At 37.1% G+C, this 27423-nt stretch overlaps 6 protein-coding genes across 9 annotated transcripts; all 6 read left to right on the top strand.

Annotated features, from left to right (window-relative positions):
• Positions 1–18: 18 nt before the first annotated feature.
• On the top strand, positions 19–1447 carry LOC138128227 (facilitated trehalose transporter Tret1-like). The gene is made up of 3 exons (XM_069044418.1): positions 19–40; positions 512–1323; positions 1391–1447. The coding sequence occupies exons 1-3, from the start codon at positions 19–21 to the stop codon at positions 1445–1447; spliced, it is 891 nt and encodes a 296-aa protein (XP_068900519.1).
• A 233-nt stretch (positions 1448–1680) lies between these two features.
• Positions 1681–2883, top strand: LOC138128169 (protein takeout-like). Its single transcript, XM_069044350.1, has 4 exons — positions 1681–1884; positions 1937–2177; positions 2224–2357; positions 2408–2883. The coding sequence occupies exons 1-4, from the start codon at positions 1827–1829 to the stop codon at positions 2704–2706; spliced, it is 732 nt and encodes a 243-aa protein (XP_068900451.1). The 5' UTR covers positions 1681–1826; the 3' UTR covers positions 2707–2883.
• Positions 2884–9913: 7030 nt separating this feature from the next.
• On the top strand, positions 9914–10744 carry LOC138128226 (facilitated trehalose transporter Tret1-like). Its single transcript, XM_069044417.1, has one exon. It carries the CDS (start codon positions 9914–9916, stop codon positions 10742–10744), a length of 831 nt encoding a protein of 276 aa, XP_068900518.1.
• A 398-nt stretch (positions 10745–11142) lies between these two features.
• On the top strand, positions 11143–17416 carry LOC138128225 (uncharacterized). The gene is made up of 7 exons (XM_069044416.1): positions 11143–11238; positions 11291–11531; positions 11578–11711; positions 11761–12057; positions 16486–16726; positions 16775–16908; positions 16957–17416. Exons 1-7 carry the CDS (start codon positions 11181–11183, stop codon positions 17253–17255), a joined length of 1404 nt encoding a protein of 467 aa, XP_068900517.1. The 5' UTR covers positions 11143–11180; the 3' UTR covers positions 17256–17416.
• On the top strand, positions 14281–15776 carry LOC138128168 (protein takeout-like). Its single transcript, XM_069044349.1, has 4 exons — positions 14281–14396; positions 14452–14689; positions 14736–14869; positions 14918–15776. The coding sequence occupies exons 1-4, from the start codon at positions 14324–14326 to the stop codon at positions 15214–15216; spliced, it is 744 nt and encodes a 247-aa protein (XP_068900450.1). The 5' UTR covers positions 14281–14323; the 3' UTR covers positions 15217–15776.
• Positions 17417–21551: 4135 nt separating the features above from the next.
• Positions 21552–27418, top strand: LOC138129616 (protein takeout-like). 4 transcript variants are annotated; one of them, XM_069045912.1, is made up of 4 exons: positions 21552–21709; positions 21761–22001; positions 22050–22183; positions 22232–22626. In XM_069045912.1, exons 1-4 carry the CDS (start codon positions 21652–21654, stop codon positions 22528–22530), a joined length of 732 nt encoding a protein of 243 aa, XP_068902013.1. In that variant the 5' UTR covers positions 21552–21651; the 3' UTR covers positions 22531–22626. The 4 variants fall into 4 exon arrangements, with proteins under 4 accessions (XP_068902013.1, XP_068902015.1, XP_068902016.1 ...); XM_069045914.1 differs by lacking the exons at positions 21761–22001; positions 22050–22183; positions 22232–22626 and adding exons at positions 26625–26865; positions 26913–27022; positions 27071–27418 and having other exon boundaries at positions 21646–21709; XM_069045915.1 differs by lacking the exons at positions 21552–21709; positions 21761–22001; positions 22050–22183; positions 22232–22626 and adding exons at positions 26477–26573; positions 26625–26859; positions 26913–27022; positions 27071–27418.
• Positions 27419–27423: the final 5 nt, after the last annotated feature.

Genomic DNA, 27423 nt, shown 5'->3' with positions numbered 1-27423 from the left:
AGTTAATTTATTTTCGTAATGAAGAAGTACAGCTTTCAAGGTAACTCAGAAGAGTCACTGACCCAATGCCATTCTTTTGTATCATGTTTACGATCCAGTATTTTCATTACAGAACGGACTTTTTATAATATACTAAATCTCCATCTTGGGAAAGAAAATTAATTCCTTCGTGATGATTTCGAATGTAGGATACTCTTGTACCACGAAGCAGAAGGTTGCAGCCTTTTGACCTGAATGCTAGAAATTCCGTCTGCTTTTTAAACAAATCTAAATCACACACCAAGTGGTTAAATTCTTTGTGCCAATTCACGCGAAGAAATGCTTGCTTCAAAATTAGGATCATTGTGGATCCTCTCCTGCACTGTTGGCGTTGCGTTTCAGTCATCAGAGCTTGTTATATCTTTTCCTGAAGAATCTGGCACAGGTGGGAAACTACTCTCATTGCAGAGAGTAAAGCAAGGTCCTCTTGCACGTCGCCAAACTCATAGAGGCATCATTTGTGAAGTGTCAGAACCTCGAATCCGAGGACTCTTGGGAGCGTCATTTTCCCTCATCCTTATCCTGGGAATCTTCACTGTCAACATCGTGGGAACCTACTACTCGATCTACACCTCCGCTGTGATCTTCCTCGCCTGTTCCGCAGTCTTCCTAGTACTGTTCAGCGTCATGCCCGAGAGTTCTTTCTACCTCATCACGAAGAACAAGATCCAGGAGGCCAGATCGTCACTGCAGAAGTTGCGAGCCTCGAAAACCGTCGAAGCAGAACTCGACTCTCTCGTTAGCGTCGTCACGCGACAGATGTCCGAAAGGGGAAGATTCAGCGATCTGGTGACCATCAAGTCGAACAAAATGGCGGTGATTGTGCTGGGGATTCTGCGCTTTTTGCAAAAGTTCAGCGGGGTCAGTTCCTTCACTTTGTACGCCCAACTCTTGTTCAAAGAGGCCACAGATGCGATACTTCAACAGTGGGCTGCCATGCTCATGATGGTCATCCAAGCGGTCTTGACTCTGCTTGCCGTGTTGATTCTAGACGTTGATTTCAATCAGGGCTTGACTCTAATCTTCAGCGGAGTCTTCTTCACGATTCGGGACTTGTCGTTGTTGGATGTGTCCCATCTAGGGGTACTGCCTCTAGTGGGTTTGATCCTCTTCATCGCCTTCTTCGCTTTGGGGCTAGGAAGTGCCGTCAGTCTATTGTTAGGAGAACTGTTCCCGGCTAATGTAAAAGCCAAAGCGGCTTGCTTGATGAATATGATTTTTGCAATTGGCATGTTCGTTAGTACCAAGTTTTTTCAGTACATGGCCGACGAGTACAGTCTAGTGGTACCGTTTTTTGTCTTTGCGGCATGTCAATTCGTCGACTTCTTGCTCTGTCTCAAAAATGTTCCAGGAACTGATCCAGCAGGAACTCAACCGGGAACATAGAGGGGTGGTACCGACTCAGTGATTAGTTCTAGTCAAGTGTGTCTATTATATAATTAGTCTATTTGTTTAAAATAGTATTTAGAATGAATATTTTAACAGTTTGTTTGATTTTAAGACGAAGACTCATACTTCTAGGTACTCTTGAGTATCCACTCCAGTAGTTGTGCCAAGACTTTAATGGTTTATAGGTGAATGTAGAAGATTTAGTTTTTGAGAAATAAGAAGAGATCTAGTAGACTGCATAAGAGGGAGCAGTAAAAAAAGTAGTTGAGAATTTCTCTAAGTTATTGTCTGGTTTTCAACAGCTACTTTGAAGTCAACTAACTGGTTTTCTATTATTAACTAATACGTCATAGAGGCATTTGTATAAAATGCATGGTCGTCAAGTCCCGTGAGACACAATGCAGTCTGCATTTGTGCTGTTCCTTCTTGTGGTGTCCTGTGCGGCCGTCAAACTACGTATTTTGTGTCACTTAGTAGCTTCCAAAAATCGAAATTGTCCAAATTTCAGCACCCAACTTCCAAAAATGCAACCGGAAGCAACCCGACCTGAAGGAGTGCGTATTTAAGGCCGCCCAAAATGGTATTTCCCAACTGATCAGAGCCTACGACGAAGTCAAGATCATAAATGTGCACCCTTTTGAACTGCCCGAATTGACGATCGGAGCGGGGAAGGGGCCGGTGGCGGTCGACCAAAAATTCAAAAACTGCAAACTGGATGGTTTTCATCTGATGAAACTGGACAATTTCGAGTGAGTAGAGCGTGAAGCGCAAGAATTTTTCTAGGTTTGTCTGCAGGTTCGATTTAGAAGGAAAGACTGTCACGATTGTCGGGACCTTTCCCGAGGTTACCATGAAGTGTCACTATGATCTCGACGGGAAGGTTTTATTGGTGCCGATTCAGGGGACAGGTCCCAGCACGATTGTTCTAAGTGAGTGAGTGTTTTTACTTGTTTAGCTTGTTCAGTGGCGTTTTTTTCAGAAAATGTGAAAACGAAAGGGGTTTTCCCCTATGAGGAATTTAAGAAGAAGGACAAGACTTTTGTGAAGGTTATCTCTAGTAGCCTGACTCTAGATCCGGAGTTGGTGTCATTCAATTTTGAAAATTTGTTCAACGGGGACAAGAAGCTGGGGGATAATGTCAATCAAGTGCTCAACGATAACTGGAGAGAAATTTTTGACGATGTCATACAAGATTACGTAGAAGTTTTCAACAAAATTCTTATCGCAGTGTTCAATAATCTCTTCTCAAAAGTGTCACTCGAGGATGCTTTCGATTGAACAATAAATCTAATCATAACTTATCGTTTACGGATCGTCGGCTATTAAAGTCTAGGTTTAACTACTGTTACAAGATACGAGTATAAACAAATTGATAAATTATGTTAATAATATGCTGAATCAGCTGATGGTTAAATCTGAATAAATAGTTTGCTCCGTCAACGAATAATAAATTTATCTTGAATGTGATTATTTATTCCGGATAATGAACTTCTCGTCCTTAACCTTATTTTCCCCGAATTTTTCTGTTTTGTGTTTAGCTGAACCAGTTTAAGGAAAAGAAATAATAAGGACATGGAAAGTCTAGAAAGGACAATTTTTTTTTCTAAATAAGTTGGAGTGCGTCTGGGGTGTGTGCCAGGTTTAGCGATATTCTCAGTCTACAATACCGATTTAGAAATTTGAGGTGATGAGTTGATGACAAAATGGACTTGCAACAGTTTTACTAACGAGAAATTCCGAGCTTTTGCAGAGATTTTTTTTTAGAAGAAGCTTTCGATTAAATCGCAGCACCGAGTCCTTGATTTCTCGTGCAACTATAAAATTTTAGAAACACGTTTTAATTCGGTTTTTATGTGGTTCGGTAGTTGCTTCATCGCGATCAAAAGATTATGTCTTGATGATTATGTAAATTATAAGGTATTACATCATTAAATGATATTATCTATAAATCAGTCTGGAGAATTTGTGTGCTTTCTACAGATAAATTATTACAAAGTAAATAAATGACATTTTTGAAATGACAGTTAAATTAACGAAATCGTGTGTTCACGAATTCTAACAGTAGCAATAAAAGAACGGTACAAATCGGTTCATTATTTATTCAATTTATAAAAAAGAGATTGAAGACTACATTTTTGGGTTTTTGTTGGTCTTTCTATTTAAAACTGTGGCAGATACAGCAAAATTAGATAGAACTTCTTTTGTAGAGTACAAAATTTATTACAAATTAGTCATGTTCGACCTTATTGTAGATATTATACAGGGTTATTCTAAATGATTGTAGTCGAAGTAGGCCATGCCCATGTTATTACATTTTTGCCGCTTTCATGTGAACTGTCAGTTTTGTCGCTGTCACTGTCATTTTTTAGGTGAAAAGTGCGATGATGAGGTTTTTATTTATTTTTGTTAAATTAACGATTAAATCCAGAAAAATTGAGTTGTTTTGCACCCAATTTAACTCCCGTGTGTGAACGTGTGTACTCACTTATTCACATCATTTTGATGTTTTTTTATGTGGAGCGGCAACCATAAATTTTACATTCAGTTTTCACGCCTACTTCGACTACAATCATTTAGAATAATCCTGTAGCATAGACGTGAGAGTCGTTTAAAACATTTATTTAATCCTGTGTCAAATTTCAATACTTTTCGTGCCTCCGGCCGGAATTTGGTAAATTACAGATCTCGAAATCGTCCAGAAACACATGCATTGCCGGCCTAGTCCGGCTAAAAGTAAGGATTTCGAGTTGTCATCGGTTTCGATTGGCATTTATTATCAGAATTCTATCAAACGTCAATGTTTGTTCTGTGGATGGCTCGTTAAAAATGTTTTTCTATTTATAACAACGTACAAACTACAAAGAAGCAATATTTAACTAAAATTAATTAATTAAAATTACGTTTCGAGCCACTTCTTGAATATGGGCTGGTGTATTTATTACAACAAATGTTTCAGGAAAATGTCAAAAACAAAACAAATTAATTAAACTTAATAAATATCAGGAAACAAGAGCGATGTTGATTTTAAAATTTAAATGTTTAAATGTAAGTGTTGCCAACACAAAAAAAGTCCCTAATACCAATTATTAAAACAAGTGCTTTAACTTCCATTTAACAAAAATCCGCAGAAGTCGGCACGAAAAATTTTGTGTATCACACGTCCAGAAACTGTTTTGCGAGCATTCGTACTTACAATACTCGTCTATCGACTCGTATTGCAAACCGTACTCATGCTCGCAAACGTGCAGTTTCTGGCCTTGTGATACAAATAACTATTATTCGGAATCGTATTGTAATATGCACATTCCTAACCTTATACGAGGGCGGAAAGTTAACCATTCCTTTTTATCTTTACTTCCCTCTCTTGGTCAGTAATAGCCCACTTTCCGCCCTATTATAAGGTTTTTCCAGTGGCGTACTTACTGAAAGTCGAAAAACAGTAGAAATGAAACTGCATCAAATTAATTGTTTATTTGCTAAAAATGTAATGATTCCGAATAAAATAGTATACAAACCTCGATGGGAATGTGTTTCATTCTTGTCTCGAGCATTAGTTCACCTCGGCTACGCCTTGGTAAACTATCTTAGCTCTCGACAGGAATGAAACACTTCCCACCTCGGTATGTAATCTACTATTACTATGATTAAGTCATTTTCTATGCAATATTCTATTAATCTCCGTCCGTTTCCATTTCTTATATTTTCTCCATGTTTTCCTATTACTTCCATTGTAGTATTATCCTTTTTTCCAACTCTTCCGTTTAGGTCCCCTCTATGACGAATACTATTCCACTACTTTTTTCTACAGTTAGACTCATGTCTACCCGGAATTTATCTTTTTTTTCTGTTTTTTCATCTTCATTTAGCCCATACGTTATCGGGTTTTCTCCATCCTTTGCCTCAACTTTTATTATTCTCTCTGATATGTACAATGAGGGACATGGAATCCTGGTCAGTCTGTTATTGTCATTTCAAAAAGTGTCAATGTAAATGCACATTTACCGTCATTATGATTGATATTTTCAAAAAAACTGTCAAATTAACTTAAGCTTGGTTATGAGCAGCTAAGGTACGGTTTGGAAATTTTGACAACTGAATGACACATCTGCCCAGTTTTCCGTGTCCCCAATAGTATGTCCATCCTAGTATTTTCTTTCTCCATTTCTCGTTTACTAGACAACTCACTCCCGCTTTTGCTCTTTCATTTGTCGGTACTCCGCTGTAAATTAGGTAATATCCGTTTCTTGCGTCTGTTGTTCCTTGTCCTTTTTTCTTTGTTTCCGTGATTCCCAGGATATCTACTTTTGCTTTTCGACATTCTTCTACTAATTCGTTCTCCTTTCCACTTAATCCTCTTATATTCCATGTTGCCAATTTCCAATAGTTCTTTGAGTTATCCTTATTTCGTATTCCTTTTCCGTGCCATGTCTTTTCCATTTTCTGATTTCCGTGTATATGTTTATATAGTTTTTTGTATCTTGAGGTCTTTTGGTTTGTTCGTCTTGTTCTTCCAGTTTGTATGTCTTGCTGTTCCATGTCCATATTTTTTCGTTTATTAATTTCTTGTATCCGATTCTTACTTTATTGCCTTTTTCTTTTTTTGCATTTGTCTCTTCACGTATCCATCCTTATATGCCTCGTTCTTTTTTGGTGAAGTCGTTTGTTATAAAGATCTTTTTATTTTCGTTTTCCTGTAAGCATGATTTTTTCTCAATTATTTCTATCTTTTTCTCCTATTTACTCACTTGTCCCACGTACATTTTCTTGTTGATTTTATACACACTTTCAATCTCGACGTCTATTTCCAGGTTAAGTGAATGGCTGGTGCGGAAGGTCGAGGAGATCTATGCGAGAACGAGAAACAAGGTGAAGGTGGGAGAGAAAGAGGGCGAATGGTTTGAGACGACAAAGGGAGTGAGACAGGGCTGCCCGCTCAGTCCCCTGCTGTTCACGATATACGTAGCGGACGTGGACGAAATGTTGAGGAAAGCGCAGGCGGGGGGGGGGGGGGTCGTAGTGGGTAGGGAGAAAGTTTGGAGCCTGGCGTTTGCGGACGACATGGTGATTGTGGCAAAGAGTGAGAGAGAGACGAAAGAAATGATGGGGAACCTGGAAAAGTATGTGAGGAAGAAAAAGCTGGAAGTGAATGTAGAGAAGACGAAAATGATGGTGTTCAGCAAGAGAAAGAGGAAGAATGAGGAGAGCGAGTGGAAGTGGGAAGAAAGCAAGATAGAAAGAGCGAGCGAGTTTAAGTACCTGGGCTACACCTTCAACGAGAGAGCCACAGTCAGGGCGCAAGTGAGAGAGGTAGTGAGGAAGGCGAACAAGGTAGTTGGATGTGTGTGGGGAATAGGAGAGAGAATGTGGGGAGGCGAGTTCGGGAGGAGAATGATGATGTTCGAGAGCATGGTGGAGAGTGTGCTGATGTACGGAGCAGAGATACGGGGATGGAAGGAACAGGAGGAGGCGGAGAGAGTGCAAGAGAAATATTTGAGATGGGTGCTAGGAGTGGACAGAGAAACACCAGGGTACATAGTGAGGGAAGAGTGCAAGAGGAGCAAGCTGAGAGTAAAAGCGGGAAAGAGAGCGGCAAAGTTCGAGGACAGAATGGGCGGAAGGGAAGAATGCAGGATACTGACTGAGTGCTATAGAGAAAAGAAAAAGAACGCGGATGAGAAGGAGAGAGAGAAGTACTGTAGGAGGAACGGGTATGCCAGCGAGGAAGTGGAAAGAGTGAGAGCGGAAGGAAGATGGATGTGTGCGGAGCTGAGCGAGAGGGACAGAGATACGGACAAGCAAGAGAGAAAGGAGAGAATCAGAGAATCGAGGTACAACAGGGAGTATGAGAGGTGCGTGACAGAGGATGTTCCGGTGTATCTGGGGAGAGAGAGCACGAAAGAAAGGAAAATGATGGCGAGATTTAGATGTGGGAACGAAGAGAGAGAGAACAAGTACTGGATGGAGGAGGAGGAAAGATTGTGCAGGATGTGCCGTGAGGAGAGAGAGACGATCGAGCACATGTGGAGAGGATGCGGTGAAATGAGAGAGAGAGGGAGGAAAAGGAACGGGGAGAAATACTGAACGAAGACGGAAGAGAGATAGGATGGATGAAAGAGGTATGGAAGAGGAGGGAAAGGATAGAGAAGGAGAGGGGTGGGGAATAAAAGAAAATGTATGTTAATTTAAAAAAAAAAAAGAATTATTTTTGGAATTGTAAGTTTATTTAGAACTGTGTAAGGTATAGGAATCCTTTAAAGCCCGTAGTGCAAAATAAAGTAAAGTAGTATTTCCAGGTTATTTTTGATCCACTCTTCTCGTTTTTTCTCCAACATTTCATTTTTTTTTCGTCAATTTCATTCCATAAATTATGTACTATATTGTTCTTTTTCTGGTGTCTTTCCATTTGCTCTAATTTGTCTTCGTTGTATTGCATTTTGCTCTTGATTTCGTTGTTTTCTTTCTTTATCTCTTTGTTTTCTTCGGAGAGCTTGTCTAGTATCTCATGATATTTGTGGTTTTCTTTTCGGATTTCCTTCACTTTTTCCATGATTTCTTCATTTTTCAGGTCTTCCATTTCCGTGTCTCTTTTCTTTTCTTTCGGCGGTGTTGTGGCTGTCTTTTTGCTTTACTTCTTTGTGTCGTTGTTCTCTTCTTCCTCTCTTTGTCTTTTCCGACTATCGTCTGTTGAATACCCCTCGACTTTCTTCTAGTTTTTTCATGTTTTTTTTATGCAGCACCTTTTCCGTTTTCTTGCTTTATGTGTTGCCTATGTCAGAGCAGTAAGGGGTTTTCTTCCAATTTCTTTCTTCTTGAGAGAAAAACTTATCTACTTTTTTGTTTCTTGCCGGTCACTTCGCGGTGGAATTCTGTTACACCGATTTTAACAGTATATTTTACGTTAAGTCGTTTGGTTCCTTGTTTCTTCTTCTGGTTTTTCCACTAAACACTATCGTCCTTTATTACTGTATCTATTACCACTGTTTTTTGGGTTTTCTTTCTGCTCACAACGGCCAAAATTTTGGGTTGATTGCGTAGAGGAAAATTACCGTATTTACTCGGCACTCCATACGATCCGGTTGGTAATAATAATTGATTAAAAAATATACAGGGTGTATCTGTTTCGGTCCCTTGCCATATTTTTCCTAAGCTTCAGTTTAATGTGAGGGGGCCAAATAGTCATTTTGAGGTTTAATAAATGGGGACTTTAAGACATTTTTCTTTCCTGAAGTATCTGACTCATGTTACGGCCACTATTTTTTTACCTAATGTCTGTGATGTCCCATTTATAGCAGAAACAATAACATTCCGTATATTCAAGCTGCAATCCCATCAAAAGCCCCCACAAAATTTCCATGAATATTATTCGTACCGGATATGTTCGAGAATTAGTTTTTTCTACTCCTATTGTATAATACTGTAATTATTAAAGTGTTTTTCATTAGATGACAGGGTTCATTACCCACGGTCAGTTGAATAATAATTTCAAAACTCACGCTAATATCACAGCAACTAGTTTATGAAGTCCAATCGCAAATTTTAATGCAATGGTATCAAGTATGTAAAGTAATAATTATTGTAAAATCTTATTTATCAATTCCTCTTTATAGTCGTAGAAATAGTATAGTATTATACTCGCTGATAATGGGAATTAGTCGCTCGTATGAATTGCGCCACTCGCCTTCGGCTCGTGACAACTCACGAGTAACACCCATCATTATCCGCTCATTGAATAATACCTATACTATTATATTTTCAAGTGACTCTTAGGTGTTAGTGGCATGGGCTACTGCTACGAAAGTTAATTTATTTTCGTAATGAAGAAGTACAGCTTTCAAGGTAACTCTAGAAGGGTCATTGACCCAATGCCATTCTTTTGTATCGTGTTTACGATCCAGTATTTTCATTACAGAACGGACTTTTTATAATATACTAAATTTCCATCTTGGGAAAGAAAATTAAATTATTCGTGATGATTTCGAATGTAGGATACTCTTGTACCACGAAGGAGATGATTCCAGTCTTTTGACCTGAATGCTAGAAGTTCCGTCTGCTTTTTAAACAAATCTAAATCACGCATCAAGCTGTTAAATTCTCCTTGTGCCAATTCACGCGAAGAAATACTTGCTTCAAAATTAGGATCCTCCTGCCCTTCTTCTTGACTGTTGGCGTTGCGTTTCAGTCATCATAGCTTGTTATAATTTTTCCTGGAGAATCTGGCACAGGTGGGAAACTGCTCTCATTGCAGAGAGTAAAGCAATGTCCTCTTGTACGTCGCCAAACTCGTAGAGGCATCTCCCAAGGGTCGTGCTTCACCATCCTCCCCATCTACATATATTTGTGAAGTGTCAGAACCTCGAATCCTAGGACTCTTGGGGACGTCATTCTCCCTCATCCTCATCCTGGAAATCTTGACTGTCAACATCGTGGGAAGCTACTACTTGATCTACACGCCTGTTCCGCTGTCTTCCTAGTACTGTTCAGCTTGATGCCCGAGAGTCCTTTCTACTTCATCATGAAGAACAGGATCCAGGAGGCCCAATCGTCACTGCAGAAGTTGCGAGCCTGGAAAACCGTCGAGGCAGAACTTGACTCTCTCGTGAGCGACGTCACGCGACAGATGTGCGAAAGGGGAAGATTTAGCGATCTGGTGACCATCAAGTCGAACAAAATGGCGGTTATCGTAATGGCGATTCTGCGCTTCTTGCAACAGTTCAGCGAGGTCAGTTCCTTCACTTTTTACACCCAAATCTTGTTCATAGAGGCCACAGACGCGATTCCTCAACAGTGGGCTGCCATGCTCATGATGGTCATCCAAGCGATCTTCACTCTGCTTGCCGTGTTGATTGTAGACGTCGTAGGACGCAAACCTCTGATCTTGACTTCAATCGGGGGGTGCTGCTTGACTCTAATCTTCAACGGAGTCTTCTTCACGATTCGGGACTTGTCGTTGTTGGATGTGTCCCATCTAGGGGTACTGCCTCTAGTGGGTTTGATCCTCTTCATCGCCTTCTTCGCTTTGGGGCTAGGAGGTGCCGTCAATCTATTGTTGGGAGAACTGTTCCCAACTAATGTAAAAGCCAAAGCGGCTTGCTTGAAGAATATGATTTTTGAAATTGGCATGTTCGTTAGTACCAAGTTTTATCAGTACATGGCCGACGAGTACAGTCTAGTGGTACCGTTTTTTGTTTTTGCGGCATGTCAATTCGTCGGGTTCTTGCCCTGTCTCAAGTATGTTCCACAGACTAGGAACAAGACGTTAGAACAGATCCAGCAGGAACTCAAGCGGGAACATAGAGGGGTGGTACCGACTCAGTGATTAGTTCTAGTCAAGTGTGTCTATTATCTAATTGGACTATTTATTTAAGATAGCATTTAGAATAAATATTTTAACAGTTTGTTTGATTTTAAGATGAGGCCTCACTCTTTTAGGTACTCTTGAGAATCCTCTCCAGTACTTGGACCAAGACATTATGTAGATGATTCAGTTTAGAGATCGGATAGGTTATAAGGACGTAGCAAATTAATTAGGAAAAAAAGAAGAGATTTAATTGATGATACAAAATGGAAGAGTAAAAAAACTTGTTGCGAATTCTTGAAAGTCATTGTCTGGTTTTCAACAGCTTGTCATACTCGTATGATTCGACCTTCGCTGTCTAATTCAAAGTCAGCTAACTGGTTTTCTATAATTAATTAATACGTAACAGAATCATTTATTATATAAAAAGAAATATTTGCAAATCTCGTTAGACACAATGCAGTCGGCATTTGTGCTGTTCCTTCTTGTGGTGTCCTGTGCGGCCGTCAAACTACGTATTTTGTGTCACTTAGTAGCTTCCAAAAATCGCAATTGTCCAAATTTCAGCACCCAACTTCCAAAAATGCAACCGGAAGCAGCCCGACCTGAAGGAGTGCGTCTTTAAGGCCGCCCAAAATGGTATTTCCCAACTGACCAGAGCCTACGACGAAGTCAAGATCATAAATGTGCATCCTTTTGAACTGCCCGCATTGACGATCGGGGCGGGGAAGGGGCCGGTGGCGGTCGACCAAAAATTCAAAAACTGCAAACTGGACGGTTTCCATCTGATGAAACTGGACGATTTCGAGTGAGTAGAGCGTGAAGCACAAGAATTTTTCTAGGTTTGTCTGCAGGTTCGATTTAGAAGGGAAGAAGGTCATGATCGTCGGGACCTTTCCCGAGGTTACCATGAAGTGTGAGTATGAGCTCGACGGGAAGATTTTACTGGTGCCGATACAGGGGACAGGTCCCAGCACGATTGTTCTAAGTGAGTGAGTGTTTTCACTTGTTTACCTTGTTCAGTGGCGTTTTTTCAGAAAATGTGAAAGCGAAAGGGGTTTTCCCCTATGAGGAATTTAAGAAGAAGGACAAGACCTTTGTGAAGTTTGTGTCTAGTAGCCTGACTATAGATCCGGAATTGGTGTCGTTCAATTTTGAAAATTTGTTCAACGGGGACAAGAAGCTGGGGGACAATGTCAATCAAGTGCTCAACGATAATTGGAAAGAAGTTTTTGACGATGTCATACAAGATTACATAGAAGTTTTTAACCAAATTCTTATCTCAGTGTTCAATAATCTTTTCTCAAAAGTGTCACTCGAGGATGCTTTCGATTGAACAATATAACTCCTAATCATAACTTACCTTTTACGGATCGTGGGCTATTAAAGTCTAGGTTTAACTACTGTTACAAGATATAAACAAATTGGTAAATTATGTTAATAATATAGTGAATCATCTGATGGTAAAATCTGAATAAATAGTTTGCTTCGTCAACAAATAATAAATTTATCTTGAATGTGTTTATTGATTCCGGATAATGAACTTCTCGTCCTTAACCTTATTTTCCCTGAATTTTTCTGCTTTGCGTTTAGCTCAACCAGTTTAAGGAAAAGAAATAATTAGCAAACGGAAAGTCTAGAAACGACAATTTTTTTTATAAATAAGTTGGAGTGCGTCTGGGGTGTGTGCTGGGTTTAGCGATATTCTCAGTCTACAGTCCCGGCTTACAAAGTTGCGGTGATGAGTTGATGACAAAATGGAGTTGCAACAGTTTTATTAACCAGAAATTTCAAGCTTTTGCATAGATTTATATTTTTCGAAGAAGCGTTCGATTAAATCGTAGCACCGGGTCCTTGATTTCTCGTGTAACTATAGAATTTTAGAAACACGTTTTAATTCGGTTTTTATGTGATTCGGTAGTTGCTTGTGTCAAGGTTTCATCGCGATCAAAAGATCTTGATGATTATGTAAATCATAAATTATTACATCATTATGATGATATTATCGATAAATAAGTCTTGATAATTTGTTTAATTTCTATATTATACTTACATAAATTACAAAGTAAATAAATGACATTTCCGAAATGACAGTTAAATAAATTGAATTTTGTTTTCACGGATTCTATGCGTAACAGTCGCGATGAACGAATGATACAATTTATAAAAAAGAAATTGAAAATTACGTTTTTTGTTCGACAATTTGACAACTTGTCAAAACGAAACGTCAAGCTAATTTTAAAGATTTTCAGCGATTTGGAGCATTTGGGAGCTCGTCGAACAAAAAAATGTTGTATTCAACTCGTTCTTGGGTAATTTGGGATTTTTTTGGCACTCGTGGACCTTTAAAACTCTCGTTTCACTCGTGTTTTAAATTGGCCCACTCATGTCAAAAAAAGCCCAAATTACACACGAACTCGTTAAATAAACTACTATTTTGGGTTTTTGTTCGCCTCTCTATTGAAAACTACGGCAGATACAGCAAAATTGCATAGAACTTCTTTTGTAGAGTATAAAATTTTCTACAAATAAGTCATACTCGACTTTATTGTAGATATTATAGTTTAGACGTGAGAGTCGTTTAAAAAAAAATCCAATTTCGCTTGACTTCCAGATCCAGTGGTTCAGTTGGTTTAAAAATTATACAGGGTGATTCATATAGTTTGATAAATATTTTAACCAGCGGCATATTCCGGTCTCAAAAGGCTCTTGACAATAAAATTTTGAGTCAGGCATCAAAAATTGGCAAAAATTACCACATTTTTTCACTATTAGTAAATGCCATTCTTCGATTAATTATGCCACTTTACGTCCAATAGAAGCAAACAATTGTTGCTATAGAGAAAATATTGGTATTATGAAGTTCGCTTTAGTTTCATTTTGACAACAATGCCTGACAGTTTGTTTCAACGTAAAATATTTTCTCTATCTGCAGTTCTTAAAGTACACTCTTCAACATGCTTTATCTTTAACAATTTTAACCTTAGAACCTAGACATTTTTGTAAGAGTATCTAGGGGTTGGGATCTACCACCGGTTGAAGTTTGTATGATACTATATGAATCACCCTGTATAAATGTTGTTTTAAAAATGAAATCTGAAAAAAATGCGTCTAGTATTTAGACACTGCCAAAACGTTTTAGTACCAATTAGAAGTAATTAATTAATTAGTTCCCAATGATTTTCCATTTTTAACCATGAAAAAGATAAAATTATCAAATTGGAGGATTTCGACTTGACTTTCTCGAGACCTCACGTGACGACAAAATTGACATTTTTCGAGGTGTCTGAAGGAGAAGAAGAAGCAAAGACCACAAATCACAAAGTGAATTTGAAATGAATTGACTAATTTGAAGATTTCTCAACGAATACAATTTTGATAAGAATGAATTTAGTAAAATAAGATTTAGGGTGAGCGTTGTGGAAAGTCCAACAGACGAACAATTATGCAATTCCAGTAACGAAATAGATTCCACAAAATGTCCTGGCCTTGCGACTACTCTGTTTTAATAAGTAGAACAGGTTTGTTAAAACACATTTACTCAAAAAATTGCATATCGATAGGACGTAGCCTGTATATATAGAAAAAGATGCATAAAATATGACATTAGCCAAAATGAAGTCTCTTGCAGTGTTGTTGGTGTTATTCGTAGTTTGCCAAAGTGTTAAACTGCGTAAGAAAATCCTAGCTACGAAGAGTCTTGCCAAAAATTAATTAATTGTATTTAGCGCCAAATTTCAAAAAGTGCAACCGGAAAGAACCCAAATGGAAAGAGTGCGTATTTGAAGCAGCTCTGGATGGGTGGTCCCAACTGACTAAACCCTTCCCGGAACTGAACCTTCCAAACGTGGACCCTTTGCTAATACCGGAAATCCACATAGAAGGCTCCGGAAGAGTAGCAGTCAGTCAACACTTCAAAAACACAAAAATCTTCGGTCTCTCCACAATAAATGCGAACAAATTTGAGTGAGTGGAATCTTTGAAGAATTGCTAGAATGAAAGGAGTTTGCAGGTTTGATTTCGACAAGAAGACCCTGACCATTGAGGGTACTTTCCCGGAGTTGCGAATGCCAGGAGAGTACAAGCTGGAAGGGAGAGTACTCCTGTTGCCAATCCAAGGGGAAGGGACTGGCCTAGTAACCATGAGTGAGTCTGAGGTGTCTTGAGGTTCAAGAAGTGAAAAATGTTTTGCAGAAAATGTACACATTACAAACGTCATGACTTATGAAGAAGTGAAGAAGAAAGGGAAGACCTACATGAAGTTTGTCTCCAGCACGGTGAAGGCAACACCGAGTGAGATGTATTTCAAGCTTGATAATCTCTTCAACGGTGACAAGAGCCTGGGCGATAATATCAATCAAGTGTTGAATGACAACTGGGAGGCGGTGTTCGAAAATCTGGAAGGGGCTTACACTGAACTGGTCAACAAAATAACGCTCAATGTTTTCAACGGTTTTACTTCGAAGGTGTCAATAGAAGAGGCTTTCGACTAGAATCTAGAGTGTGGAAGGTGGAGATAATGTCCATTTTTGTATTGTTGAAGTATTTGTTATGTTTCTCTTGGTTGTTTGCTCATTTTGTATCTTTCCTTTTTAACAATGTTCTCTTCAAAAGGATTTGTGAGCGCTTTCTGGTGCTTTTGACTATCTTTGCACCCTTTCCCCAAGATTCTCGTCGAAGATTTAGCGTAGGTATTAGATCGGTGGAAGTGGAAAAATCTCTGTTAAAAATGAATAAAGAAGAAATGTAAAAAATTACTAAAAAGCGATCCAATTCTCTGAATTCGTTGTATTTTTATTAATTCAATTAACGAACTGGTTTCTTAAAATTAATTGACATAAATTAGAAACTTTTGCATAAATAGAAAGTTCTCAATGCAGATTGCGTTGTTTATGTGTGTTTTCTCAGAAAATCTGAAAGTGAAAAAGGGTTTTCTTCTATGAGAAATTAGAGAAGAATTAGTAGACTGACTAGATCTGAAGTTGGTGTTCTTCATTTGTGAGGCCTCGCTTTCGCCTCGGACGGAGCCTGAGCACTAAAGACTTGACATTTGTTCGACCTTTTCTTCTCCAACATTTCCCAAGGGGTCTCTGCGCTGACGACATTGTCCAGCCACCCCTCACCAACCGCCAAACCGTCACCGTAGCCGCTCCCTGCACCCGGTGATCGCGACCCTCGTTGACACTTGGTGCCCAACCTGGTGGCCGCCCTGACAATGTTGCCAGGACGAACCCCCTCATCGAGGATGCCGAAGAGAAGGAAACCCCGGACTGAGCTCCCGACAGATGCCACCATGGGGTCTCGCCGTCCGGGATGATCCAGATAGTGCAACTCATGAAAACGGGGTTGGAGCTTCTTTAAATGATTGGGAGTGCTTCCGAGGTGCCTGTATATTGGGCCCAAAGATATTCTCAGTATGTACTGCTGGTTTAAAAAATGGAATGGAAATGTAACAGTCACAATAACTGCAAATTTTGGAAAATTATGAAATATCTATTAATAAACACGATTAACATAATTCGACCTTAGCACCTTATTTAAATACCAATAAACTGGTTTAAGCATGGTTCAAAAGAAAATATAGAAAAAGAGGCAACCACGCCTAAGATTTCTTATAAAATGTTTCCCCCCAAACATATTCCTGCAGACAAGTCATAATGAAGTCCGCAACTGTCTTGATCTTCGTGGTGTCCTGTGCGAGTGTGAAGCTGCGTAATTCTTCCCATTCCTCACCTTCCAACATTGTAATTTGCAATTTTCAGCACCCGACTTCCAAAAATGTAACCGAAGGCAAAGCGATTTGAAAAAGTGCGTGTTGAAATCCGCCCAAGATGGAATTTCCCAACTGACACGAGCTTACGACGAGGTGAACATCCCCAATGTGCACCCTCTGGAGGTGGCCGAGCTCACGATCGAGGCGGGGTCAGGGCCGGTGGCGTTCGACCAAAAATTCAAACAGTGCAAGCTGGACGGTTTCCACAAAATGAAACTTGACCAGTTCGAGTGAGTCAGCGCGAATGAAAAAAATCTTGTGTTGATGGATTGTTGCAGATTTGATTTTGAAGGGAAGACCTTGACGGTTGCTGGAGTTGTTCCCAAGATCATGGTAGAGTGTCAGTACGAGTTTGATGGGAAGATCCTGTTGTTGCCCATTAAGGGAAAAGGACCCAGCACAATTGTTCTGGGTGAGAGTGTTTTCTGTGATGAGTCGTGGTTCAACTGTGAACTTTCAGAAAATATGAAAGTTTCGGGATTGTTTGATTACGAAGAGAAAATGAAGAAAGGGAAGACTTTCATCAGGTTTGTTTCGAGTGATATCCATGTCGACCCGGGGTTGGCTTGGTTCAATTTTGAAAATTTGTTCAATGGGGACAAGCAGTTGGGGGACAACGTCAACCAGGTGATCAATGACAACTGGAAAGAAGTCTTTGATGATGTTAAGAGTAGTTACATCCAAGTTATTAATAGGGTCTGTACCGAACTGCTCAACAATTTCTTCGGGAAAGTGTCTGTCGGAGAAGCTTTCGATTAAATCGTGGAGCCACTCCTTGATTCTTCTTGTTCCTGTACAATATTGAAAACTTTTTGATTCAGTAGCCAGATGTGTAAGATCGTTAAGAATAATTAATAGTAGTTTTGAATAGTAAGTTGTTTCAGATCCAGTACTATTAAAGAAAGAAAATGAAAAAACTATTAATGTTCTTGTACCTAGTGCTTTTTTCTAAGATTTGAAGCAAATTGAAAAAAACTAGTTTTGCACGACTTGTCCCTCTGAAATCTTCGTTGCAAATCTCCTTCTTCTTCCAACTGTATCACATAACAACGCAAACCGCAACTGTACTGCTCCTTCCTGTAGGTTCCTCTACGATCCTGAAGCTGTCGGTTATTTTTGAAATAACAACGACAAACTTAAATGAAGATTTTCACCGATGAGGCATGGTTTCACTTAGGAAGATACAAATGTTTTCGGGTGAAATTATTCATGTATGCAACCAACCTTGCGAGTAAGCTGCGAATTGCTGCCGGTTGCTGCAAAGGCGACTTTGATGCAAAATTTATTTTGACATTCACAAAAAAATACTCTTTTCAAAAATATTAAATTTGACCCACCGAGCCATTTAAAAAAAATCAAGTTAGCCTTGTATCTTCAGAATAAATGAGGTTAGAAAATTGAAAAAAATCTCAGATGATAGAATTTAAACATTTCTAACTGTGTACAGTTGGCTTCAAAAAAAACGGGAACTGGAATTTGACCTAATGTGAATTGGAAATTTAATTTGTCAATTTATGTCAATTTGTGTCTGTTTGACAGTAGTATTTCTGACACATAAGTGCAGTTTTTTTAACCTAAATTCTAAAAAGCCGTTTCAAACTATAAAAATTTAATAAAATCTGACGGAACTTTTTCTGACAGTTCCCGTTTTTTTTGAAGCCAACCGTACCAAATTTCAGCGAGTTCTGGTAAACCGTTCTGAAAATATTTAGCTGTATCCATACTTTTTAACGACCTGTATGTGCCTTTAGTCATGACTGACTGGTTGACGACAACCCAACAAAAAGTAACAAGCAAAAAGCGGGACTTCGTTGCTTCTCAGAGTAGCCAACAAGTTAAAATTTTAAAATACCTGTTTGGAAGATCTGTATACTGTGTTGCATATACAGCATGATCAACAATGACTGAGTCTATTGGCAATGAAACAATGAAAAGTATTGGTGTTTTTTGTCTCGTAATTGGCACTGACCGCATTTTTTAACTTGAGACGACATTAAAAACATTCTTCGTTATGTTTATGATATTATAAAAATGAACCTTTGATGGTAGGTAAATTTCAAATTTGCCAAATTTCATTATTACCAACCGATTCAGTCATTGTTAATCACGGCGTATTATTAATTGATTCATTATTAATTAACAACGAAAAGGATTCATATCCAAACGGTATTGTATCAAAGTTTTCTAGAATAACTCTCTTGTCATACGAGTAAACAAAAGCAAATACTTTTGTTTCTATTTTATTTAAAAGATCTTTAGTTTTAGCATCTCTGATAGTTCGATTATACAGACTGACCCTAACAAATTTTAAATACAACCAGTAATACGTTTTCCATTCATAACTTGATTCAAAAATACGAATAATTTTACATTTTTGTATGGTTTGGACATCTCTCATAAAAGTCTCAATTACTTCTATAAAAATTTAAAAATGGCAGTAATAAAAAAAAAATCGTATCGATCCTTTCGTCATTGGAGCACATTTTAATTAACAAAAAATATTTCAAAATTATACAAAAAAGAACTGTCAATTGATTGTCACTAATGCCAGGAGTGTCCAGATTTAGTAGTAAATAAAGGTAGCTATACTTCGTCTAGCGAGAGATTGGGAGATTTTAAATTGTAGTTAATTAACCCAACACTACAAAATGCACTAGAATACATTAATTAGAGCATAATTTCAGGCCAAAAATGTTACTGCTTTAAGGATATATTTCAAATTTTACGTGAGCTAGGTGCTACTTTCTTTACGTAGAATTTAGTGATTTTTACATTAACCAATCTCTCGCTCGACAAATTATAACATATTTTCATTTAATTCATTTATACAGTGCGTCCCAAAAAACTGGAAACACCCAAATAAAATTGTAACGCATAATTTTTAGAAAACGTCCAAAACAAATTTTATTATCGTTTAGGATATTGTCAAGATGTTCACGGACAACATTTTGAACATTTGTTGTAAGAATTATAGTTGCCTCTCAAAATTAAAGGTTTCTTTATTTTCTAACCACCAATTAGGTATAAAAAATGCAACGTTGCTATTTAAAAACCTCTGATGACATCATAACTCTTTCAAGGTCATCAAAAACAGAAAACAGATACCATCAACAGAAAGCTTTTTGAAAACGTTAGTTCACCTGTTTTTGCGTTTTTCTCGAAAATCATTCGTTTTTATTTTATTGGGGTGTTTCCAGACTTTTCGGATACACTGTATACATGTGATAAGTATTTTGGGACTGAGGGAGTATAATCCTTGACCAGTTTTAAGTCGCTTTAAACGAAAAGTAATCTCAACAAATTATACACATTATCGACAAATAAATAGTAATTATTAAGTAATAAAGTTGTCCCAAAGGACGCCTGGTTGCAAGGAGCAACTTTTTACAGTTCCAGTAGATAATCGTAGAAGTAAGACGGCATAAATCATTACCTAGAACGTATTTTAATGATTGTTATAATTTGTACTCGTAAGAGTAGCATTAGTAGCTTTGAAATTTTAATAAGAAATAGTAATAGTTCACATAATTGGAAATCCCCTGGAGGTGACCAAATTCATAACTTTTGATTAAAAAAATTTATTTGTATTCATAAATGCTTACTTGATCATTTTAACGGATTTATTAGGGAACCTTTCCGATACTAAAAATCCATCAAAATACAGGCCAATAATAATTATTTACATTATTTCAGATATTGTTGAGCCAAATATACCTGACACTATAGCAGATATAAAACAGAAGTCTTTACATGGGAGATACTTTAAAGAACTGGAACAGCCAGAAATTAATATTCAGGCTTCTCATGCATGGCTTAAGAAATCAAATATTCACCCTGAGACGGAGGGTTTTATATTTGCAATACAAGATCGTGTTATAAATACAAGAAATTATAAAAAACACATATGCGGTTTGCAATCGATCATCGATAAATGTAGGATTCGCGGAACTGAAGGGGAAACCATTGAACACATCATTTCTTCTTGCACCGTTTTGGCTCAAAGCGAATATAAGAAACGTCATGATATATTCGCTAAAATTATACAGCTGAATTTAGCTGTTAAATTCAATTTATTAAAGAATACACAACCACATTATAGTTATAAAGCAGAAAGTTGTTTGGAAAATGACAATTACAAATTATATTTTGATCGTACAGTTTTAACCGACATTCATATTCAGCATAACAGACCAGACATTATTATTTTAAATAAACAACAAAAGCAAGCATATCTTTTAGATATAGCTGTTCCAAATTCACATAATATAACACAGACATATAACACAAAAATTAATAAATTTTTAGAGCTCTCCGTTGCTATGAGAAATCTTTGGTGTTTAGAAAAAATTTCTATTTTACCACTTATAATTTCAGCAACGGGAATAGTACCGCAATCTCTTTTTAAAAATTAAAAAATTCTGGCATGTCATATCGTGAGGAAATTCCTTAACATTGACACAGAACATAATAAAACACAACAAAGTCAAAATGTGGAGGCGAGATGCCGGTAATTATGTCGATTAGCACTGCACTATTACTTGATTGTAATATCCGTAATAGTGGATGTACTCCGGCAAAATTGCCGTGCCGCCGGGTGGTGGAGGGAAATATAGAAAAACAGCAAAAAAGTCTGACAATATAAAAAACGAAGACAACAAAAACATTTCTAAATTTATAAAAATCATAAATGAACTATAGGTTCTTAGTTACAAATAAACTAGGCAAAAATGAATACGGAATTTCACAATTTTTCTTGGAAAGCAAAATAATTGCCTCAATCCTCCCACGTATTCTTCAACACAAAATAAATTTAAAATGTTACAAGTACTTGAAACATTATATTTAATGTGTATATTAATATATTTCTAACACGTTTCATTACAAATTTTAAGCTGTATTTAAAAAAAAAATCAAAAAAGGAAAAATTCCCTATTCATTTTTGCCTAGTTTATTAATAGTTGGAAAGAAGATGCCAAGAATGTAAAACAAAACACGATGATTGATTGTCCCACAGGTTATTTAAAATTAATTAAAATACAAACTCGTCAAATCCAAAACATGGGTAATTTACAAAAACAGGTTTACTACGACTAATGCACCAAAATTCCTTGGTATAAAACATCTTCTTTGTCACAAAATTACCATTTATTTCAGAATGAGAGTCACAGTCGTAGTGTGTCTTCTTGTTGCGTCTTGTGCGGGCGTGGCATTACGTAATAATTCCAACACATTATTTTGTAAATTTTAAAATTTGCAATTTCCAGCGCCAAATTTCCAAAAATGTAACCGCAACCAACTTGATTTGAAAGAGTGCCTGTTGAAAGCCGCCCAAAACGGCATTTCCCAGTTGACACGAGCTTACGACGAGGTGAACATCCCCAACGTGCACCCTTTGGATGTGGCGGAGATCTTGATCGAAGCGGGGACGGACCCGGTGGAGGTCGAGAAAGAATTCGGAGGGTGCAAACTCGACGGTTTCCACGAAATGAAACTTGACAAGTTCGAGTGAGTCAGCGCAGACGAAAAAAATCTTGTGTTGATTGATTGTTGCAGATTTGACTTTGAAGGGAAGACTCTCACAATTGCCGGGACTTTTCCGGAGCACAGATTAGGGTGTCCGAAAGACCTCGACGGGAACGTTTTGTTGGTGCCCATCAACGGAACAGAGCCTAGTACACTTGTTCTGAGTGAGTGATTCTGTGTGTTTTGGGTCGTGCTTCAGACGTGTTTTTCAGAAAATGTGACATTGTCTGGCTTATTTGATTACGAAGAGGAAACGAAGGAAGGGAAGACGTTCATCAACTTTGTGTCAAGTAAAATCGATGTCGATCCGGAGTTGGCTTTGTTCAAATTTGAAAATCTCTTCGATGGTGACAAGCAGTTGGAGGAGCATTTCAATCGGGTGATCAACGACAACTGGAAAGGAATCTTCGATGAGATCAAAGATGACTATGTTGATGTTGTCAACAGAATTCTTGTCCAACTGTTGAACAACTTCTTTTCAAAAGTGTCTCTGGAAGAAGCTTTCGACTGAAAGAAATCAACTTTTTGATAATTAAATATTAATTGCTACGATATTCTTAAGCTGTTTGATTACATTAAAACATTAAAGCAAAAAAGGATGAAACTATTTCAATTTTTTAAAGGCGGGTACTGATAAGTGCACGCAGTTGCCTAATTTACCATCAAAGAAACCTTCATCCACGTGCAAATTTAATACTAAGAATTTTTTTATATACAGGGTGATTTTGAAAGTTGTGCATATATTTTAATCACGAGCTACTGGCTTCATGTAGAACTCGGAAAAAATGTTTAAAAAATTCTATGTCAAAAAATAAAATGACATTTATTTTCTGAGCTACAATTTTTTTTAATTGCTTTTAGTTTTTTACGTTGTCCTACAACCTCATAGGTAAAATTTCGGCACATTTTAAAAATACACCCTGTATATAATGTAAAGGAACAACTTTTCTCTCTGCCATTTTGGCGAAAAACGTTGCGTATTGGCTTAAAAAACTAGGAAAGATTTTCCTAAAACCGTTCATATCTCCAAAACTAAGCTACTTAAAAACATGAAACAACCAGATTCTTACAAAGTGGATTTTTTGCTAGATTTATTTGAATTTCGATTTCGGGGTTAAAACACGTTTTCTGGATGAAAATGGATGTTTTTTTCATATTAGCGCTGATCTCAATTAGCCATTGCAGTATTTAGTGGCGTAGGGCTATTTTAGTGAAAAATCTCTCCAATTTATTTTGGAATTAAACATCGTTTTTCGGCAAAATGGTAAATAGAAAAGTTGTTCCTTTTGACGAGTTCTATTACCAGTTAAAATTAACAGACGTATTTCAGAAACACCCTGTATAGTCGAGCAGTTACAAACAGGTATTTCTAATGGCAGAATACTTGTTCTCAGCAGACCCATATAAAAGTAAAGTAGAGGTCGCCCAGCGGTCGAAATTCGACTGTTATTCATTAAAATTTTCAGTTTGAACGTTATTGAGGTTTTTTTTTATCAGAGTATTTTTTCCATTACGTCAGCTGCGAATATACAAATACGTCATTATGCATTGATTTTCGAATTTTTTGCAAAATACGAACGACAGGAAAAATGAGGTATAGCTTGGCTACGCCAAATTAAAAAACGATAATGCATTTCCTTGGCTTTTTTTATTGCTATATTGGCCAGGTTTTGCCAAAGCTACACAGTTAATTTGCCTATTTTTTTCAAATCATATAAAATTTAAATAAAAAGTTAATACAAAACGTGCTTCGTATTTTTTATATATTTTTTATTGTCACAAAAAAAAACCGGGGGGTTAAAAAAATTAATGTTGTCCATTGAACTTAAAATAGTTTGAAAATTAATTTACGACGTTTTTTGTAAAAGCTCTTTCATCGTTGAAATATAAAACCTCAAACCATTGAATGATCGAACTCTACTTGCTGCGACGTACAATTGACCATGCGTAAAAACTGGCTGCCTCAATAAATTCCAATTTTTTCGAATGTTTGTTTTTGAGACTTATTTATTGTCATCGCAAATGCAGGTATAATTAGAAATTGAGTTCTTTGAAAGCTAAATGGTAAAATAGGAATATGTTAAATTTATACGTGGAATCAAAATTCTCTTATTGCGTTCGCTTCCAGTTAAAACTTCGCAATCAATAGCATTGCGAGGCATAAACTTGATGCGCATTCGTGTTCCTTTGTATTTAAGTTTCTGATCGGTAAAACGATGCAATTAACTTTCAATACTAACTTATGTGGTCGCAAACCACTAATAGTCAAAGAATTTTGTATTTCACTCCGAAGATTTTTTTTATAAATAATTTAAATAAACTCCCTCTTGGAGTGGATTTCACTGCGGGCGGATTAAGCATAGACGATAGTAGCGTATTTTAACTTTTTTTTGGTATTTTTGGTATGTACTGTATACTTGTGATACATTGTTGTTTTCAAAATAAAAATCTCTATCATAATTCGCATTTGAAAAAAAAATTTGACATAAAATATAAATATTATACATAAATTTTTGTCTTTCTGCACTCCTCCATATCTAAATCTCACACTCCTCCGTGCGTGCAATTTGCTTACAAAGGGATACAGAGTTTTTCCTTTACGAATTAATATACAATTGTCCAAAAAATCTGGAAACACCCAAATGAAAACGTAACGCATAATTTTTGAAAAAATCTAGACAGGTCAATTAGTGTTTTAAAAAAGATTTCTGCTGATATTTTCTTTTTGGTCTTTTCGATGACCTTGAAAAAGTTATTAAAATAAATTGGGTTTTTTAGGAAATTTCTTATGTACATTGAAAATTTTAGTCGGGTAGACAATTAAAAGTTCTATTAAAAACGGTAGTAAAAATGCGACGTTGCCATTTAAAAAACCTCTGATGACATCATAGCTCTTTCAAGGTCATCAAAAACAGCAAACAGATACCATCAACAGAAAGTTTTTTGAAAACGCTAGTTCACCTGTTTTTGCGTTTTTCTCAAAAATCATTCGTTTCTATTTTATTGGGGTGTTTCCAGGCTTTCTGGACACACTGTATAGATGTGACAAGTATTTTGGGACAAGGAATATAATTCTTGACCAGTTTTAAGTCGCTTTGAATGAAAAGTAATCTCAACAAATTATACACATTATCGACAAACACTAATTATTAAGTAATAAAGTTGTCCCAAAGGACGCCTGGTTACAAGGAGCAACTTTTTATAATTTCAGAAGATACTCGTAGAAGTAAGACGACATAAATCATTACCTAGAACGTATTGTAAGTATAAATGTTTCCGAAATGGAAAATCTCTAGGAAATGAGTCAAGGTTAGCTACCAAGTCCAGCGATATTTTAAATTGTATGTTGCGATGAATTGTGAGTTGTGATGGCGATAATTTCAATTGTTTCATCATATTGGTAAGTGTAGGAGAGAAAAAATACGAAAACTTGAGAAAACACGTTGAACCCAGTATTTCTCACCTGTTTTTTAACTTGTTAGGACACAAAATTAAAATATGAATATTTCTGGAAATGAAAATAATAAGAGAAACAGCTAAATGAGAATGAAAAGTCTGACAATATAAACTAAGACAACAAAAAACATTTCTAAATTTCTAAAAATCATAAATGACCTATAGGTTCTTAGTTACAAATATTAATAACTAGCTTTTACCCGCGGCTTTGCTCGCAAATTTCAGAATGTTTTAAAATTATGTTTCTACTTTCATGTATTGTGATAAACGCAGTAATTTCAATATGAAGTTTGTCTTTTTAGGAAGAATAATTAAAACTTTACTGTAGACTACTTTTTTCTTCGACTATGTAAACAAAAAGATCAATACGATAAGAAACTAACACTATGATCACTTGTAAAACACAATCATTCAAACACATTTTGCGAAATTGCTACTTTTATAAACAACCAAATGTAACTATGACACCTGAACATATCATGCAAACGCGATTTCCAACTCGAAAAAACTTTTTTTGTGCTTACCAGGCTTAAAAATGATAATAGGGGTTGCTTTTTGTGGGTGTCAAGCGGCGAAGGTGACGATATACTCAGAGGATGAAATAGGGGTGAAGCGGCGAAGGTGAGGGTATTTCCAACTCGAAAAAACTGTCTTTTTTCCTTAACAGGGTTGAAAATTGTATTAGGGGTTGGTTTTTGTAAAATTAAAGTAGACAGTAATTTTCTTCTTGTTTTGAAGATCAAGTGTACAAACTTTCATCAAGATCGGAGTAAAACTGTAGATTTGCATACAAAATATACAAACAGACATTCAGTTTTATATATATATAGATTGGAAAGCAGATGCCAAGAATGTCACAAGAATATAAAACACAATACGATGATTGATTGTCCCACAGGTTATTTAAAATTAATTAAAATACAAACTCATCATGTCCAAAACACGTGCGACCGTCTAGGTAATTTACCAAAACAAAACAGGTTTGCACCTAAATTCCTTGCTATAAGACACCTTCTTTGTCACAAAATGACCATTTCAGAATGAGAGCCACAGTCGTAGTGTGTCTTCTTGTTGCGTCTTGTGCGGGCGTGACATTACGTAATAATTCCAACACTTTGTATTGTAAATTTTCAAATTTGCAATTTCCAGCACCAAATTTCCAAAAATGCAACCGCAACCAACCTGATTTGAAAGAGTGCCTGTTGAAAGCCGCCCAAAACGGCATTTCCCAGCTGACACGAGCTGACGACGAGGTGAACATCCCCAACGTGCACCCTCTGAATGTGTCGGAGCTCTTTATCGGAGCGGGGGTGGACCCGGTGGCGGTCGACAAAGAATTCAAAGGGTGCAAACTCGACGGTTTTCACAACATGAACGTTGACAAGTTCGAGTGAGTCAGCGCAAATGAAACATTCTTGTGTTGATGGATTGTTGCAGATTTGATTTTGAAGGGAAGACTCTCACAATCGCCGGGACTTTTCCGGAGCAGACATTAGAGTGTCCAGATGAATTTACCAACGGAACAGAGCTTGTTACAATTGTTTTGAGTGAGTGATTCTGTGTGTTTTGACTCCAGCTTTAGAGATGTTTTTCAGAAAATGTGACGTTTTCTGGCTTATTTAATTACGAAGAGACAATGAAGGACGGGAAAACGTTTATCAACTTTGTGTCAAGTAAAATCAATATCGATCCGGAGTTGGCTGTGTTCCATTTTGATTTCTTCGATGAGGTGATCAACGACAACTGGAAAGAATTCTTCAATGAGGAGATGAAAGATGACTACGTTGATGTTGTCAACAGAACTCTTGTGCAACTTTTTAACAACTTCTTTTCAAAAGTGTCTCTGGAAGAAGCTTTCGACTGAAAGAAATTAACTTATTGATAATTAAATACGATATTCTAAGCTTTGATTACATTTTTCTCAATAAAAACCGACATTTGGACCCTT

Source organism: Tenebrio molitor, chromosome 4 (genome assembly GCF_963966145.1).
Source record: "Tenebrio molitor chromosome 4, icTenMoli1.1, whole genome shotgun sequence".
Taxonomy (NCBI): Eukaryota; Metazoa; Arthropoda; class Insecta; order Coleoptera; family Tenebrionidae; genus Tenebrio; species Tenebrio molitor.
The sequence above is the reverse complement of the archived record's forward strand: the minus strand, read 5'-3'. Positions and strand labels throughout refer to the sequence as shown.

Excerpts from the sequence above, each read along its gene's own strand:
- LOC138128227 (XM_069044418.1), top strand. The coding sequence starts at position 19 with ATGAAGAAGTACAGCTTTCAAG. Across the intron at positions 41-511 it reads GAAGAAGTACAGCTTTCAAG|AACCTCGAATCCGAGGACTC; the intron begins GTAACTCAGAAG and ends GTGAAGTGTCAG. Across the intron at positions 1,324-1,390 it reads CCGACGAGTACAGTCTAGTG|GAACTGATCCAGCAGGAACT; the intron begins GTACCGTTTTTT and ends AAAATGTTCCAG.
- LOC138128169 (XM_069044350.1), top strand. The coding sequence starts at position 1,827 with ATGCAGTCTGCATTTGTGCTGTTCCTTCTTGTGGTGTCCTGTGCGGCC. Across the intron at positions 2,178-2,223 it reads ATGAAACTGGACAATTTCGA|GTTCGATTTAGAAGGAAAGA; the intron begins GTGAGTAGAGCG and ends GTTTGTCTGCAG. Across the intron at positions 2,358-2,407 it reads TCCCAGCACGATTGTTCTAA|AAAATGTGAAAACGAAAGGG; the intron begins GTGAGTGAGTGT and ends CGTTTTTTTCAG.
- LOC138128226 (XM_069044417.1), top strand. The coding sequence starts at position 9,914 with ATGCCCGAGAGTCCTTTCTACTTCATCATGAAGAACAGGATCCAGGAG.
- LOC138128225 (XM_069044416.1), top strand. The coding sequence starts at position 11,181 with ATGCAGTCGGCATTTGTGCTGTTCCTTCTTGTGGTGTCCTGTGCGGCC. Across the intron at positions 11,239-11,290 it reads CTGTGCGGCCGTCAAACTAC|CACCCAACTTCCAAAAATGC; the intron begins GTATTTTGTGTC and ends TCCAAATTTCAG. Across the intron at positions 16,727-16,774 it reads ATGAAACTTGACCAGTTCGA|ATTTGATTTTGAAGGGAAGA; the intron begins GTGAGTCAGCGC and ends GGATTGTTGCAG.
- LOC138128168 (XM_069044349.1), top strand. The coding sequence starts at position 14,324 with ATGACATTAGCCAAAATGAAGTCTCTTGCAGTGTTGTTGGTGTTATTC. Across the intron at positions 14,690-14,735 it reads ATAAATGCGAACAAATTTGA|GTTTGATTTCGACAAGAAGA; the intron begins GTGAGTGGAATC and ends AGGAGTTTGCAG. Across the intron at positions 14,870-14,917 it reads GACTGGCCTAGTAACCATGA|AAAATGTACACATTACAAAC; the intron begins GTGAGTCTGAGG and ends AATGTTTTGCAG.
- LOC138129616 (XM_069045912.1), top strand. The coding sequence starts at position 21,652 with ATGAGAGTCACAGTCGTAGTGTGTCTTCTTGTTGCGTCTTGTGCGGGC. Across the intron at positions 22,002-22,049 it reads ATGAAACTTGACAAGTTCGA|ATTTGACTTTGAAGGGAAGA; the intron begins GTGAGTCAGCGC and ends TGATTGTTGCAG. Across the intron at positions 22,184-22,231 it reads GCCTAGTACACTTGTTCTGA|AAAATGTGACATTGTCTGGC; the intron begins GTGAGTGATTCT and ends CGTGTTTTTCAG.